General features: G+C 48.3%; 1 protein-coding gene across 1 annotated transcript; it reads right to left on the minus strand.

Moving 5' to 3' along the window:
* Window positions 1-1,704: 1,704 nt before the first annotated feature.
* On the minus strand, window positions 1,705-15,690 carry LOC120710242 (protein RETICULATA-RELATED 5, chloroplastic-like). Its single transcript, XM_039995890.1, has 12 exons — window positions 14,682-15,690; window positions 14,258-14,467; window positions 13,898-14,158; window positions 11,084-11,170; window positions 9,623-9,698; window positions 6,155-6,815; window positions 5,529-5,658; window positions 4,657-5,187; window positions 4,288-4,395; window positions 3,619-4,164; window positions 3,295-3,417; window positions 1,705-2,296 (listed from the first exon to the last, which is right to left on the minus strand). Exons 1-12 carry the CDS (start codon window positions 15,597-15,599, stop codon window positions 2,135-2,137), a joined length of 3,813 nt encoding a protein of 1,270 aa, XP_039851824.1. The 5' UTR covers window positions 15,600-15,690; the 3' UTR covers window positions 1,705-2,134.
* Window positions 15,691-17,384: the final 1,694 nt, after the last annotated feature.

The raw sequence follows: 17,384 nt of genomic DNA on the forward strand, positions 1-17,384 counted from the left end.
CGCCGCGTCCGCTCGTTCCAGCCTTCCAGCTCCCGCGCCCGCTAGATGCAGCACAGGCATGCGTCCAAGTGCTAGCAACGTGCAGCGCAGTTGGCAGCCGGGGGAATCCCCAGATCAGCGATCGCCGTGTGGAAAACCTTAAACCCGGTGACCTGACCGATTCACCCCGCGCTCGCTACCTGTCCGTCAGCCAGCCAGGCCGCGACGCAGCCGCGCGGGCGAGGCCGTGAGTGACAGGTGGACCCGCGGCGCGCCGGCACGTGCGCGCGGGCAGCTCCAAATCGCTGGAGATGCCGGGGCAGGGGGCCGACGAAGCCGCGGCGAAGCTTCGCGCGGGCTCGGACTCGGAGGTGCATCCAACCGCCTCCGTACCGGCACCGACCGCCTCGCCGTCGTCCTCGTCGTCACCCGCCAGAATATCAAGCACGGTGTTCGAGATCAAATCCACCCGTCGTCTCCCGCCACCATCAGAATACTCCATGGGAATCCACCGTTTGCGCCAGGAGGCGGGCACTATTCTACTTCTATCTATCTATCCGCTCCGCCGCCCCGCGTCTCGCGGAGGAGACTGCTCGATCGGGGCCGGGCCGTGGGCTGTTACATGTGGCAGCGGCCAGCTTGCTTGGGCGACCAACCTGGCGAGATGTGAAGGTGTCAGTGGATTGGCTGTACGCCTGTACACTCCACTGTACTTTACTGTAGGTAACAGCGGCCCGCCGTGTGGCCACCGTCTCTGGCGGCCTAGCTGGCCGTGCGTGGCCGTGGGCATTTGGCCTATAAAATAGTTCTGCCCTGCACCGTGAGGCAGATGAGATGCCCTGTTCTTTCATCTTTCCCAATTTTTCTTCTCAAGCGATAAGGCCCGGTACTTTTGCAATGCCCCCGGATCTCTGGTTCTGTCTCGCGATATCTGGATGTTACTGTTTTGGCTTTGGATATGTTTTAGTCGGATGAGTCTCCTCTGCAGTACTGCAGGGCCCGTAGGTCAGTGGCACCGAGTTCCTCCGCAGTACTGCAGAGGAACTCCGTTTTAGTCAGTGGTCCAGGGACGGGTCAGTGAGAGTGTGGGACAGCATATTTAGGTTCCTGATAAAGAAGAAAAGAAGGAAGCCGTCCTGCGTTTGATGGTTGATGAGACTTGGGAACTGGATTCGTGCGGCAGCGGCGGCACCAGCCCACTGCACGGGTGGGTGCCTTTCTTTGGCTGCACGGGCGTGGCGGTCTGATGGATTCCTGGCGATGTATCTGAAGGAACAGGTAGAACCTACGCACGAGGGCGTTGATGCCCCCATTGTAGGAGCATCGTTCTTGTTGTCTGAGACTTTTGAGCGAAGAGTGATCTGATTCTCGACGCACCATCGGTCCACAACCTCCTCTGTACACGTACACGTACGCAGCGCGCAATCTTCTTCCCATGGTCTATTTGTAGAAAAGGGTGGGGCCCTGGGACGCCTGCCGATAATTGCATTGCTCCACACATGCGGTTGGAGGAAGAAATGCCGCGTGCAACAAGGCAAGGAGCGGCGGCGATGTGCCCCAATGATTTACCAAGAAAAACTCTTCTGAATTCGTCATTTGTAGTTTCAGATGAGCCTGAAAAAGCTGTAGCTCGCGGCGTTGGGAAGCCAAAGGTGGAAAACAATAAGTGCATTGGGACTGCTTGCTTTTTACGCCATATGCTATACCACAGGATACATCAGACCGTGGAACAATCCGCTCAGACAGGAAAATTTTACATGTACTCTGAATTCAAGTGCATACAAGGTTCTCACGGACGACAATTCTGATCCTTGACAAACGCCAATACCCATGATTGTTCTTGGGTTGAATTTCACGTGTAAAGATGCTGTACAGGTTTCAAAATCTCTACTCCTCTGCGAATGTACAAACAGTATTCGCCCCATAAGGGTGTAAAAATGGCTTTCACAATGACGTGACAGTCTTCAAATCTTTGCTCTTCAGAATTTCAGATTTGTCGCTTCACGTCATGCAACGGCTAAGCTTCAATCTTTGCTCTAAGAAGACTTCTCATCTATATGCCTGTACGACTGTATCGTGTACGTTTTGTTACAGAAGGAGCTGCTCTTTGTGTTGTATGGCCACACCAAATTAGGCCACGGCCATCGTGTCATGACTATGTCAAGTCATTTGATTGGTTGGTGCTGTCATCCACATTCTGTACATCTGTTGTGCCACATTCTAGGAGTGGCATTTCAGTTGAGTTTGGAACCTCAGGAGAAGGTAACTCTTTCTTAGTACTCTGCACACCTGTAGCTCGTGCAAGATCGATCCATTGCTGCAAGAAACATGGTGTAAGTAAAGCAAAAAGCAATGCAACTGCTACCATGCAATATGTCTATGGAGTTGGAGACTAGAGACATCAAATCCTTTTATCGTAAGGTTTTGGTTTCCTTCCCTAAAGATATTCAATAGAATTTATCAAGGAAATGAATTACTCAGCTGTAGTGAATACTGATGGCACCCTTTACCTCAATTACACCAGGACCAGCCTTAAGATCAGAAAGAAATGATGAAAAGGATAGGAATGCTTGAGGACTGAATTGCCTCCCATCGAACAGTCTTGGTTAGGAGTATTTCGACAACTAATTATGCCTACAAGTTGGGCCAATTAAGGCCCAGTTTGTTTTAGCTTTGCATATTGTGGATCATTGGAGATCGTTGAGATGAAGCAGATTGTTGGGCTGTGACAATCTGGCCTGTGGATTGTTACAATCCTGTTTGTTTCAGCTTGGAGATTATAACAACCTACAAGGTGCAATCGACAATCTGCAACTGAAAACAAACAGGGCCCAAGTAGTCAGTCAAGTAGTCAGCCACCAATTAATTGGAACTGGAGATCTCCCACTTGCATGTCTTTGGTCATACTATTGAGTTGCATGCATCAACGAATTCAACCCAAAAGCTTAAGCTGGTCGGGAAAGGTGAGCAATTCACTTATACTTCAACACTTTCTCTCACGCGTAGGCTCCGCTAGACCTCAAATGTGGAATAGGAGTCAGCTGCAATTATTTTATTTAATCGCGCCCGCCAGGATTCGAACTCTAGACCTCTAGTTCTGATACCATATTGAGTTGCATGCACCAACCAATTCAACCCAAAAGCTTAAGCTTAGGGAAAAGTGGGCAGATCACTTATACTTCAACACATATGCTAGAAACAAAAAAAGAGTTCTCATTTCAAGAAATAGAAAACTAGTTTGTGCCAGCCATCTTGAGAAGGCAAATTAAATACTAAAACATTAACGGCTCAACGTAAAGTCTAGAAGTGGCAAACCTGTGTTCCCCAGTATGAATTAATTATCCTTGAAACAAAGGATAATAAATTAGCAAGAAGTGGCTGGTTATAGTGGGCCATCAGATCCTCTCCTAGCCGATGCTCAATCAGACCAGCTATGACCTGAAACATGTTTATATCGGAAAAGTTTAACACACTGAGAAAATGGAGGAAATGATAAGCTGCATTTACTTGGAAATAATACTTGAGAAACACATTTTAACCATCACTAGCATGCGCCCTGATCTATGCATCAAATGGAAAAATAGCTCTTCATAACCAACCACCACTTATGTAAACAGAGAGATGCCCTTGGCAAACTACCTGATATCGCAGGTTGGCTGACGTTCCAAGGAAGCAACTATAAACAGTTGCTGCTTTCCAAATTGGAGATCTTTTGCACCCCACTTCCATGCTTGCAGAAGGTTTCAGAATTTGACGAGCACCATATAAGACATCTGAAGCAACTCCAGCTCCAATACTAGAAATGAATCCAACACCGGCAAGTTTAATACCACCCATAAGCACTGATGCAAATCTCTGGTTAATGCTCCAATTCTGCCCTACAATACCCTTTTGAAATGCATTATCTGGCAGTGTCCCTAAAAGTCCTTTCAGAAGCTCCACGCTCTCACCAGAGCCATCGTCGGCAAAAGATAAGAGTGAAATAGTAGGCGCAGGAAGCCACACTGTAAAGAAGTCAACAACAGAACCTCTAATTGTATCAGTGAGAACATAGTCGATCTCTTCAAAAAACTTTCCCTTCCGTTTTTCATATTGCGCTAGAAGAGTCGTAGTTATTGATATGCCCTCTTCAATAGCTAATCTATGCAGAAACTTGGGATCTGCCAGCAACCTTTCACGGAAACCCTGCAGAAAATGGCCAATGTTGAGTTTCAACAATTTAACCATGCTTATTGTCATACCAGCATCTCGAACCATTTCTTGAAGGGGAAGAAAGAGTGAGAGATAAAGAATACAGGAGCTTCTTACTTGGAATCGGTGAATCAATTCAGCCATAACAGGGTATTTTTCAAGGTCAAAAAAGTTCTGCAATATCTCAGGAGAAACTACACCGAGATCTATTCCTTTCTGAAGATCCTGTCATAAAAATACAGAAAGTTCTGTCAGATCCAACATAAGAAAAATATGACTACTTATCATAGCAAGCAGACTTAGAAAAAACAAGCAGACTTAGAAAAAATTATCATACTAACAATCATTTTCTGTTTCTTTAGTTGATATACAACAATTTCAGTACTGTTTACATTTGCCTCTAGACCTAGACTAATAACTATTCCCAACATATTACACTAAGCAAGAGATATATAGAACAAAGACCAAGTAAGAGCTAGTGATTACCTGAGGTAAAGCTTCACGTCGCCTACCAGCAGCATTCATAACTCTAGCAATTTCAGCACGATCGAAGCAATTTCGACTGCATGGCTTGGCAGCAGAGTACCATAAGAAATCAGCTACAGGGATTTCACCTTCTCTCCTTATACTTTGTCTCTCAGGATCAAGAAGTATCACAACTTGGTTTTTCTTTTTCATCTTTTTAGATATTCTAGCAGGAACACCAACTCCTCGAGGCCCGTACATAACATGACTGGCACCAGTTACAACAACGAGCATCCCTGAAGGATCGCCATTAGTAATTTCTTTCATTATTGTCTGGGACATGGTATAATCATCAACTACTCTTGCCTGTGCCGATAAATATGAGCTTGGGCCAAAAGGGGAACCACGAGTTGATGAAATTTTGTCTATCAATGATCGGCCTGAGATGGATGTAAAGCCAGAAATGAAGCCTGAGCCAGCTGGAGGAGCATATAGCTTTCTTTGAGCTTTTGAAAGGCCTCTAATTCCTTCCGCTAGGACAGTTCTTACCACCTAGTCAAGAAAAGCACTAGATAATTTAACCAAACAATGTAGAGAGTAGAGTAAGCCAAGGTTACATATTAAATATACATCAGATCAGAGATTTACTAGGGAAGGGCTCAAAAAGGATGTAACGGAGGTTCTTAAGCAGGAGAATTAGAATACATGGTAATGGTACAAGAAGACACTTGCCCATTAGAACAATGTAAATCAATTTCAAACTATCACAATTTTACGATGTTAACTGTCCACAATTCAGAAGTATAAATGAGCAAGATTAATGACGATTCAAATATATGCCTGAATCGCATACAGTTTTGCTGGGGACCATGTGAAAATCAATTATAAATCACCTCAAGTGGAGTTCCACAGGCAACAAGCTTTATTCCATTATCACGGCAGTAGTTCAGAAGAGGTTCGTACTCCTGCCATCGCTCTGGTGCCCAGTGAGATGTATAAAGCCTTAAGGTGTTGCCATCAATTCTGCATAAGCAAAGAATTGTTACAAGATCATCCACAATAAGCATTCAAAGGCTTATAAAGTTTACTGTCCACACCTAAAAAGATAAACAAACATAAGCAAAAGAGAGTTAACATAGGACTTTGGTGAGCTTATCCTGTTTGGAAACCTACAGTCAAAATAGTAGTAGTCTAGTAGATACAAATAATTCTAGCAAACCCTCGATGACGAATATACAACTTACAAGACAATTTTAGCTCTTCTAGCAAAGAAACAGTTTTTCTCTTGCCAGAAGCTATACTCCAATCCTAATTCTCCACATCTATGAAAGGTGCAAATAACAAGCACTGATAACTCAACTTACATTTGAAGTTAACAGGTTAAAACTCAGTATCTCTAAACACAAAATTATAGCACATCAGGGCAAGCAATTAATTTATCATCTACGTAATGTTTCTCAGCTATATACTTGTCATAAATACCACTATACTAGCAAAGAAGTAAATTCGTTGTCTCAACCTCCCGTCCATAAACCGGTTGAGCTGCTCCTGGAGGTCGCAGGGGAAGGCCTCGAACGCGAGCGAGATGCTCCTCCCAGCCTCGGCACAGCCGGCGGCCAGCTTCCTGACAATCTCGAGCTCGAGCGCCCTGTCGTCGCGGTAGGGCACGAGCTCGGCCTCGCCGAGGTACACCACCCGGGCCGCCATCAGCTTCTCCCACACCCTCCGCCGCGCGTCCTTCCCCACGGCCTGCGGCTCCCCGATGACCGTGGCGTCGTAGACCCTCGACAGCACCGGCTCGTCCGCGGGAGCCGGAGCCGGAGCCGCGGGCGCCGGCGGAGGTGGGACCGGCTTTTCATCGCCTGCCTCGGCGGAGGCCGCGAGCGGGAGGGACTGGAGGACGGTGGACGCCGCGACCAGCGAGGGGACGAGGATGAGAAGGTTGCGGCGCGAGGAGGCGGAGGCCGAGGCGGGGGTGGAGGTGGAGGCGAGGAGCGGCGGCTTGGCGGGGAGGTGGGGTTTGAACCTGAAGGCCCCCGGGGCTCGGGACGGCGCGTGCGGCAGCATTCTCCCCCTGCTGACACGACGACAGAGGCGCGCCGCGCCCGCGCCGCCGGCGCCCAGTGATGGGGGAGAAATGGAGGGCCTCAGAGAGGCGGAGCAGTCTCGGTTGTTTTTCCCTTTCAACAGTAGTCATCAGGGCAGATAAAGCATGTTCCTATCAATTTTTTTCATCAAATTCAAATTCATCAGCCTATTATTTCAAAAAAATTCGTCAGCCTGAACAAGCCTAACCTACGGCGGACATTTTATCCAACTGTCACTAGTGAACAAGCAGAAGTGTGAGTTTTCACCAGCAACGAAATCCGTTGCGTTTGCTCAGGCGACACCACAGCGAGCTCCAGCAGTCAGCACAGCCGCACAGGGTTTAGATTTTTGGGGAATTTCTTGCAGCCGCACGAACGGCATCAGCGTTCGGTCGCTGCCGTTGTTTCCATTTGTGGTGTGATTTGTAGCTTGTGAGCTGGAAGAACTCGAGGAAGGCCCTGTTTAGATCAAATCGTGTAAACTCCGTAAACACAAAAAATGTTACATCGAATATTTGGACACATACATAGAGTACTAATGAAGTCTATTTACAAAACTTTTTACATGAATGGGTTGTAAATCGCGAGACGAATCTAACGAGCCTACTTAATCCATAATTTTGCAACAGTGATGCTAAAGTAACACTCCACTAATTATTAATTAATCATGAATTAATTAGCATTATTAGATTCGTCTCGCGATTTACAATCCATCTGTGCAAAAAGTTTTATAAATAAATTTTATTTAATACTTCAAATTAGTAAGATTCTATGACAAAATTTTTTGACTTTCATCTAAACGAGGCCGAAGAAATCTCAGGCGAACGATCAGAAGTTACAGGGTCGAGACGGGACAAGAAGATACGGAGTGCATACGTGGACAGGATAAGCACAGCAGTGGTGTTGAAGCCGGTGGCCGCAAAAGGGGCCACCAAGGTGCCTGTCCAACCACTATTAGGTCCTGTTTGATTTGCGCTGTGCTATAGTGATATTTTGACCGCTAATTATAGTGTCAAATAAAGTCAGTGGACAAAAACTAATTTCAGAACCTCGCGCCAGGAACCTTGAAGAATCTAATGAGGCATTTGACCGTGCGATTAGAGAATAGTTACTATAGCATCACTGTAGCTAATTATCTATTAATTACCGTCATTAGATTCGTCACAAAAAGTTATACCCATCCCTGAAAAAAATTTACAAATTGATTTCATTTACTTACTTCATGCATAGAAAATTTTCCCGTAGCATAGCATAGCAGGAACCAAACGGGGCTAGCTCACGGGCATGTCCACTCAGCGACAGCGTGTTGCAACACGAGTGGATCACATTCTTGCACAGGCGTGGCCTTCCGTGCGTGCCTTTTTTTTTTTGAGGCAACCGTACATGATGCGTACACATACAGATACAGACATGTGGGATACAGAAGGAAGCTGTCCCAACCTTTTGACGCAAAGGCCCCTAAGAAAAAGAAAAATTACATTAAGACCTCTGGAACCTATGCAGACCTCTCGATTCCGCCGGCGGCGGCGACCACCGCTGGAAGCTTGTCGCCGCCATCCCATGGTCAGACGAAGCTCCATTGCCTCAAGGCGTTGAGAAAAGCCGCACAAGACACCCGCCGTCACAGACGAGTTGAAAGCATCGCTGGAAGTCCATTGGCCGGGGAGCACCCCAAACTTCAACGACCATAGATCCAGGCTCACCGTCGACGAACAACGCCGCCACGAGCAAGATCGAACCTGCTCCACTCTCCCATCTTCCACAAGACCCGAAGCTGCCTTCTCATCCCCAAAAGAAAGAGGCCGACATACCTATCTCCCTTTCGGGCCAACGGGTTGCCGACGGTCTACTCCAGAACAAAGCTTGCGCAGGGAGACCAACCTCCATGGGCTCGCTGCCAGCGCCGGAGCGGAGCACCAACGGGGCGAGGAAGAGTCCGAGAGGACTTATTCCGCCACGACGCCGCCGCCGTCGCCTCGCCGACGTCGTCTAGAAACCTAGACCTACACCCCCTAGAACTAAAGCTATAGAAACCTAGACCTACACCCCCTAGAACTAAAACTAGACCCTACCCCGCCTACCAGCAAGAGACAAGCGGTCTCCACCACCTCGCGACGGCCCGCAGGCCATCGGAGATGGAGGAAACCGCCGTCACCGGCGGCGGCGACCGAATCGCCTGTTTTCCCCTTTTGCAACTGTAGCAGGAGAGGCTTAGAGAGGAGTCACTTCTGTGCGTGCCTTGGCCCTTGGCTAATCGTGATTCTTCGGACCCACTAGCACCAGGCCACAGTATCGAGCTTACCAGCACCAGGCCACAGTATCATCGACTTCAAGCCTTGCACGTCAACAATACCTTTAAGGCCGATTTGGAGATGTGGATTTTACAGCACATATTCAATGTACACAAAAAAGGATCAGCAGAAGAAAAGTCAGCTGATCCGCAGCCCTCCAAGAAAAAGATTTATCAATGGTAAAAGGAAACAACAAATGAGGATATTGTAGAAAGAAATAGGAAAAAAATGATGTAAATGCAAGTGAGCAACAGTTCAGGAAGACAATCTCATGTATCTGGTTATCTCGGGAGGCAACAAATTCACCCAACTGGTGCCGTGTAAATATACAGAAAAAAAAACTCAGCAATACATGAAGCCCGGGTTGAGAAAAATAGACCAGGGAAAATTGTTGTGCTATGCTTCCTGTGAATTTTCAGGTGCACAACTGGCGTTACAAATCCCTAGAAAAATCCTCCGACATGCGTCCCTTCCCTTCAGGAATGGAAAGAGTGATCCTGTCTGAGTACAAGCCTAAACGGTCATCACATGATTCTCAATTGTGTAGTCCATGTTCATGCTGCAGAATAACAGCTCAGTTTCACCTATATATGTACATCCTACTTCAACTGGTTCTGTTCGCATATCCTTTTGTATCTTCTGCTACCTTTGTCCATACACTAGCAAAATGGTCCGAATATGTAGCCTGAACACAGCAGCAGGAAAAAGGAAATCAGCAATCCAAATTTCAATAGCTTTCCTTGGTCAGATTGACTAATTTGACATGCATCTTTGATGCCACCTATTTTGGTGGGTGTTTTGCAGGAAGAAAAAGAGAGGAGATTCAAAGGTACTTGTCCCAAAATGGGAAATTGTGCACACATATTACTGAAAAGTTTTATACCACTGTCAAAAGGGTTGCGAAACTAAAATGGTCATGATGTGCATCGTACTGAGTCAAATGGCCAACAGATTTGATTTGGTGATTCATGCAAGTAGCGAAGGCGTTCGTGGCGTCGACGAGGGTCAAGGAAAGGAGAACCTCTGCGCATTGAGGGAGCTGACACAAATGGGGATGAAGACCGTTCGAACTGAAGGTCGCCCAACTGCTTGAAGCCTGAGGCTGAAGACAAAAAGGTGAAAGACGTTTTCTACTGCTGCCAACGATGTTCATCCAGACTGTGTTTTGCCTGGTCATTTTTCTGTGCCCCTCATGGCGGGATGAGAACTTATCCCACCATGGCCGCCCTGAATCAAGAGCGGACCCCCCCCCCCCCACCCCACACCACACACACACACACACAAAAAAGTTTCTCGCTCTTCTTACTTTCATCTCTCTAGTCTCCTCTTGGAGGCCAGTCTGGCGGTCTGGCCTGCTGTCCTTGAGAAACATCTTGTATTTCCGTTGTTTTTTAATGCAAACGGGGTACGCCCTCATGTAGGAAAAAAAAAGAAAAAAATGATTTGGTGATGATTGTCTAAGGGAGATTGATTAGAACTCGAATGTTGTCTACCATATACAAAAGGACACTACATCTAGGTAATTCAAATGGTCTTGCAAGTCCTCATTGGAAGGTTTCCCGGTATATCTGCCAGTAAAGACTGCACTGGAAGGTTTCAAGTTCTGCAACCTGGCTGTTCCCCTTGAATGATAATGAAGAGAAGATTGTTTCTACCAATGTACTTTTGCATAAGGAAGCCTCATGATATTATTATCATGAAACATGTGATAAATAAGCACAGCAAACCATTAAATCTGCCATCCACACAAATACAACCAATTCACATGAAATTTCCTTTTTCAAGAGCAATGGAAGGACCTCTGCATCTTGTAAAACACAGCTGACATTGCATGGATACAGGTAACATTTAGCACTCATGTTTTTTTTCTTTGGTGAAATAACAGCAGTTACTATTATCAATTTTGGAGGTGCAATTTACAGTAAGAACTGCATCATACTGCTTCTTTAACTGATTAACTTAATATTTTGATTTACTTAGAAAAATTTAAAAAATAGTGCCAACTGTGCACCCCCCCCCCCCAAAAAAGGAAAAGAAAACAAAAAATGTAACAAAGTTGAGAGCTTGTACCTGATCTGATACAAAACCTTTCAGCATTTCCACCAAATCATGGCGTCTTTCCTTGTTAAATCTTTTAATTTCAGTAATGTTGTTTTCCTGCATTATCAGAAAATAAAAACACTGCAAATACTCCATGCCAAATTGTAATGCAAACGATTGGGGATTTCAATTCAACAGTGTAACCATGTCCCAAGCTGTCGGTACCCTGTAGCAGGGATACCCACTCCTACTGCAGCAAGGCAGGACTCGCGTGGTCATCCATAACTACGCACTAAGGGGCGGAGCAGCCGGGCCCTAGGGGTCAGGCTCTTACCTCACCGGGCCAACGGCCCCGGACCCGCTCCCCGCTCTGGGACGGTCCGGTGGCGCCACATGTCCTTGAGGAGGGGAAGCTCCGCGCCAACAGCCGAGGGCCCGGACCCCCCATATGGGTCCGGGACCTCCCCGCGTCCGTCTGGACCTCCCACGCGCGTAGAACCAATATACCGCCGGGGCGGGGTCCGGGGGCACCACGTGTCCCGTAGGCGCAGGCGCGGGCACGAGTCTTCCACTGGAAGACTCGCCCACCCACCGCATTCAATGCGGGTGGTTGAGGCGTGCTCTGCCGCCGCGGCACGCGGGGCAGCTTTTGTCAGGCCTCACTGTAGACCGCATATTACCGAGGTACACAGTGCAGCCGCATCCGCACAGAGCCCGTCTGCCGCATTAAATGGATACGACGGCACGACACCCTTTCATCATACCGCCTACGCCGCAAGCTACACGGCCTGTTCAGCTACGTGGCAGGCTACGCCGCAAGCTACGCCCTGGCGCCGTTTCGACAAGACAGGGCATGGCTATGCTGGACGGGAAGATTCCCACGGGCAAAGCAAGGAAATCCCGGAATAAAATCTTTCCCAGGCGTAGCACCATAATAGCGCTAGGCCATTCGTATTAAATACAACATCGTTGGGCCCACATGTCGGAGACTCAACGGCCATGTACGTGCCTCCCTTGAGATATAAAGGGGAGGCGCTCGCTGCACACGAAAGTCTCTCGGGACTCTCTGGAGACTCTCTCTACACTCTCAAAACACAAGCTCGGATTCACTCCGAACGAGCCCGTTCTCAACCTCTTGAGAGCGCAAGCAATACAACACACAATGGACGTAGGGTATTACGCTCCGGCGGCCCGAACCACTCTAAACCTGCTGTGTTCAACGTGTTCTTGCATCTAGATTGGACTAATCCTAGCTAACCCCCGAGTACTCACCCTCTGGGTTTAGGCGGGTGCACTACGCCACCCGGCTGTGGGTTTGCACACCACGACACAAGCGCTTCCAAGAATTGCTACTATGATTCAATGACTCTGCGAAGGGACAAAACAGTGTTCTTGACTATGAGTTGAAATCTAAATGTAGATGTTGCTATGCATCCTAGTAGTTTTATGTTCACCTGAAATGGATGCAACCTTATTCTCAGGGTTGAATAGAAATCTTTTGCACTGTCTAATACTTTAACAAAAGCAAAAATTCTCAATAAATTTCACCGCACCTCAAACATAATGATAGTTAGAAACAGACAATCTGGACTCCTGGTTATTTAGCAACATGTCAGCTGCTATCCCCATGCTTCAGGAAAGCAGCTCCAAATTCATTCCGATTTTTTGTGAGCTTAACTTGGAATAAATGTTAGCTAGAGTTCGTCAAAAGAAGTGCCCACTGATGAGAATTTCCGTAGAACAAACAACTATAATAAATAGCTTTAATCATAATGATTGAACAGATGGTCCAGATCCAAGTTCAGCTAGGCGTTAGGCGGATTCTAGGCGGTGACCCACTGCCTAGCGCCTAGGCGGGATTAATCGCGCCTAGGCGTTTTTCTAGGCATTATGTATATATACTAATATTGCATATATTATCTTCTAAAGATAAAAATAAACAGCTAAATAGTGAGCCTAAATAGATAGAAATGCTGGCCTAGATAGATAGAAAGGCCCAAGAAGCAAGGGCCCAACCCATCTCCCCACTCCAACCTTATCCATCCATCTCTGGTTCCAGCCGCAAGACTCACGCCTGTCCTCATCCCGTCCTCATCGTGCCTCACCCGCACTCACCCCGGAGCAGCAGCGCAAGGTCGAGAGAGCTGGAGTAGCCGGCGGACGGCACTCACCTCCATCCCGGAGACGGGGGATCTCGCGGCGGCGGCGTGGTATCCGAGGCGGGCGGGCAAGCAGCCGCACGAGCAGGGGAGGCTCCCTCTCCGGCGCAGGGGAGCAGCCGCACGAGCAGGGGAGCAGCCTCAGGTTCCGCTCCCTCTCAAGCGCTGCCTTCTCCCTTCTCCTCTGCGCGCCCTCCGTCGCCCGCGCTCGCTGCGGTCCGCGCGCGTCCGTAGCTCCTCCGCTGGACGCCGCTCCACCACTACTGCGCCCTTCAACACCACCTAGTCCGCCTAGATGCCCGCCTAACCCCAAATCGACACGGTGCCCCTCCGATTAGCGCCTAATCGGCGCCTAATCGCCGCCTAGTGGAACTTGGGTCCAGATATAGTATATAAGCTAGTATTAGGTACTGTGTTACAAAAGAACCTAAACAATATCTCTAGAGTACTGCAAACCGAATGGACTATTGATCATATTACGTATCCAGAGTTCCAGACTATTGCTCCTTCCAAAATAGAGAATAATGCTTATGGGTCTGTTTTAAGTTATTACCGTATTTCAATTGAATTTCTCACAAGAACGTATAAGAATTTCCTATGCAACTAACTAAAGAATAATTAGGAATAGTAATTCAAAACATTTGTGAGCTAGTTACATAACTTTTGATATGTTTGGATGAATTACCTTGATATTTTCCAAAGCTTTTAGCGCATGTGTTTTTGCATCTTCTGTAGCTCTTATTGTTTCTTTCAGCTCTTCTATCTTTTGATACCTTGATCTCTCCTGATCCATTCCTCTAGATGATACAGCTTCAAGCTTCTCCACCCGGGTATGCAGGAAATATAGATCCGCTGACAAATTTTGCACACGAAGCAAAGCGCTGGAACGATCAGCAAATGCATTATGAACAGCAGCCATTGTCTCCATGTATTCGTGGATAATGCCCTGCAAAAGCAAAGAATATATCAAAATCAAAAGGGGAAAAAGTTATCCTAACAGCATATGACCGAACAAATATTCATTTAGTCAAGTCACCCCACTTACAAGATGTTTTACAATTTCAGCATTTAATTTTGTCTGCGATCTGCTAACTCTAACAACAGCATTTGCAAAATTACTGATATCAGCAGCTCGTCTTTTCTGAGAATCACTCGTAGCCTTCTCCTTTTCAAACTTGGCCAGTTTGATGAATGACATTCCCAAGAGACCTGTTGTTGCTCTAAGATCATCATAAGATTTGACAAGCACCTCTGCCTACAAATGATGCACCGTTAGCAGATTAGTTAGTTTACCTTGCACTATACACAGTACTGAAAACTTATGATGCACAACATGTACACGAGTAGCAAAGTGTACGCTTCTCCAAACAAGCAATCATAATTTAATCACAATGACAATGACATCACTTATGCAGAACAATCAGAGTGACACAGCATGGGAGCTAAATATTGCAGAAATGCTCAGTTACCTGCTGAGATGCTGTCACCAGATGCTGCTCCAAGTCCTCGAGCTTGGCTTTGTGTGCAAGGTACCTGGTGTCAGTCTCCTCCTCCACTGCAGGCGGCCTCACAGCCACCCACCCATTCGTCACTGTCTGCTTCAGGTCCTTGAACACCCCAAAGAAGTCCCTCCCACTCTTGGTAGGCGTTGCTGGAGCAGCAGCAGCCATGGACGTGGCAGCACTCATCGCGGGGCTCCACCTAGGCGAGTCGCCGTCTGAAGTGGGGATGCCGCCAGGCTCGGTGAGGAAGGCGTGGAGGTCGGCGCTGCGGCCGACGACGGGGTGCGCGGCGAGGCGGCGGAGGTAGCGCTGGATCGTGACGCACCGCTGGTTCACGAAGTCGTGCCGCTGCATGACCTGCCCCTCTACGATGCTCTTGTCGGGCCGCGCGGGGACGAAGAGGCCGCGGTGGGCCTCCGCGAGGCGGTCGGCGAGCGCCACGACGTCGCGGAAGCGCCGCCGCACGCGGAATTCGCCGCCATCGGACGCCCGGGTGGCGACAAGGTAGGACACGTAGCTGGCCGAGCCGGGAATGACGCCCACGGCTCCCGTGGCGGGCTCCGCGTGCTTCCTAGGCTCGGAGACAGTGATCTCAGCGAACACCGGGGACGCCTCGCGGGGCGTCGCGGCCGCCGCGCTGCGGGGAGCGGGCGCTGGAGTGACGCCATCCGCATCGCCGTCCTCCTCCTCCTCGTCCTCGTCCCCGAACGGGCCGTGGTTCGCGTCGGCGGTGGGAGAGGAGGTGGCGGACGAGGGGGAAGGAGGCGGGCGGAGCAAGGGGTCGGTCGTGGCCGCGACACTGGAGGAGGAGGAGTCGAGGGGTAGGGTTTCGAGGTCGGCGGCGGCGGGGGACTGCCCCGGGGACAAGGGCTCGGTGGCCATCATGGCCACCGCCGGCGGTTAGGGTTGGGGGCGGAACGAGATCTGGCGGGGAATCCGCGGCGGAGTCAAGTCGGGGAAGGAGGGAGGTGAGCACCGTGCCGTGATTCGGCCGCGCGTACGCGTAAGCGAAAGCAAAGCCGTTTCGTGCTGTGCACTCAATGACAGGTGGGCCAGCTCATCTCTTTCATTATTTTTTTAAAGTAAAATCATCTCTTTCATTTGACTCTGTAAACTGCGTCCACTCCTGGCCACGAGCATACTAGAGAGTTGCTCAGTGCTGCAGCTAAAACAAAAAAGTTCAGAACTTCTGAACAAGTGGAAGGATGATCTGCACTTGTACAGAGAGAACATACACGGAGTCATTAACAAAAGCGAGTCTACATAAAAGTTGCCCCTGATAAAAGTTTGATTGCAGCATACTTTAAGCTAAAGGATCGTCTCGATCCCAAAGTCCACAGCAGATATCCTAAAGCGCATTCGCAGAAACAGACGGCGAAAAGCATAAGCTCATCCAACCTTGACTGAACTCAGGACACGATCTTGGCTGCTCTTATCGGAGAATTAAAAAAAAAAAGCACATGTTACTTGTTACATGTAGCATGGGTTCTAGAGCTGACGGCAATCAAGTGGCGATTCCGGAAACGAAAATGATTAGATGGATGCCCACGCCCAACCACCCGCGCGCGATGCAAATTCCGATCCGGGCGATAGGAACTTCGCAGGGGGGATCGAGGTTGTTGGTCCCTGCCAATTTTGTTGTTCCCACCTGCCGTTCCTAACCCCGGGAAGAGCCTCGCCGGACAGGTATTCTGACGCAGCTCAGGGCGGGCGTGGGCCGCCGGAAGGGCTCGGATTCGCCAGGTCGCCAGCCTACCTCATGGTTGGGGTTGGGTGGTCGTTGGTCCAGGACGGCGAGATGCAGAGCTGGAGAACACCACGCTCTCCGATGTTATTTTTGTTCAGAGTTCAGCGTCCGTGTGAAAAGATACTCAGAGTTTAGGTGGAAGCGTCGAGCCCTAGCTTGGGTCTGCGACATGTACCTGTTAATTGATTGCACAACTCAAGGTGCCCATGGTTACATATATAACGTGGAGAAAGATTGACCAGTTCTAATCTAATCGGCGACAGATTGTTTAAACCGAATACAACAAGAGTCCTATTGATTAACTACCAGCCAATCTCCTTCTCGTAGCTATCTTGTTACAAGAGGATACTTTATCTCTGACACCCCCCCTTAATCACAGCTTCCCAAGTTGAGATTACGCCTGAAATTTTCGAGTCTTCTAACAGCAAGCGGCTTTGTGAAACCATTTGCAAGCTGATCATGTGTAGATATAAATCGGATCTCTAACAGCTTCCGAGCAACTCGCTCTCGTACAAAATGATAGTCAACTTCTATATGTTTTGTCCGAGCATGAAAGACTGGATTTTGTGACAAATACTTGGCTCCAAGATTATCACACCACAGCCGTGCAACAGGTGGGTGTGGAATCCTTAGTTCAGCTAACAATGTCTGAATCCATATTACTTCTGCAGTTGCATTTGCCAACACTTTGTACTCAGCTTCAGTGCTTGATCTTGCAACTGTAGCTTGCTTCCTTGCACTCCATGAGACCAGATTTGATTTTAGAAAAACTGCAAAACCACTTGTAGATCTCCTATCATCAAAATTTCCTGCCCAATCAGCATCAGAGAAGGCACTCACCATCATAGATTTGCACCTTTCAATCTTTAACCCAGTTCCAGCCGTGTACTGCAAGTACCTTAATATTCTTTTGACAGCTGTCC

This window comes from Panicum virgatum, chromosome 5K (genome assembly GCF_016808335.1).
Source record: "Panicum virgatum strain AP13 chromosome 5K, P.virgatum_v5, whole genome shotgun sequence".
Lineage (NCBI taxonomy): Eukaryota > Viridiplantae > Streptophyta > Magnoliopsida > Poales > Poaceae > Panicum > Panicum virgatum.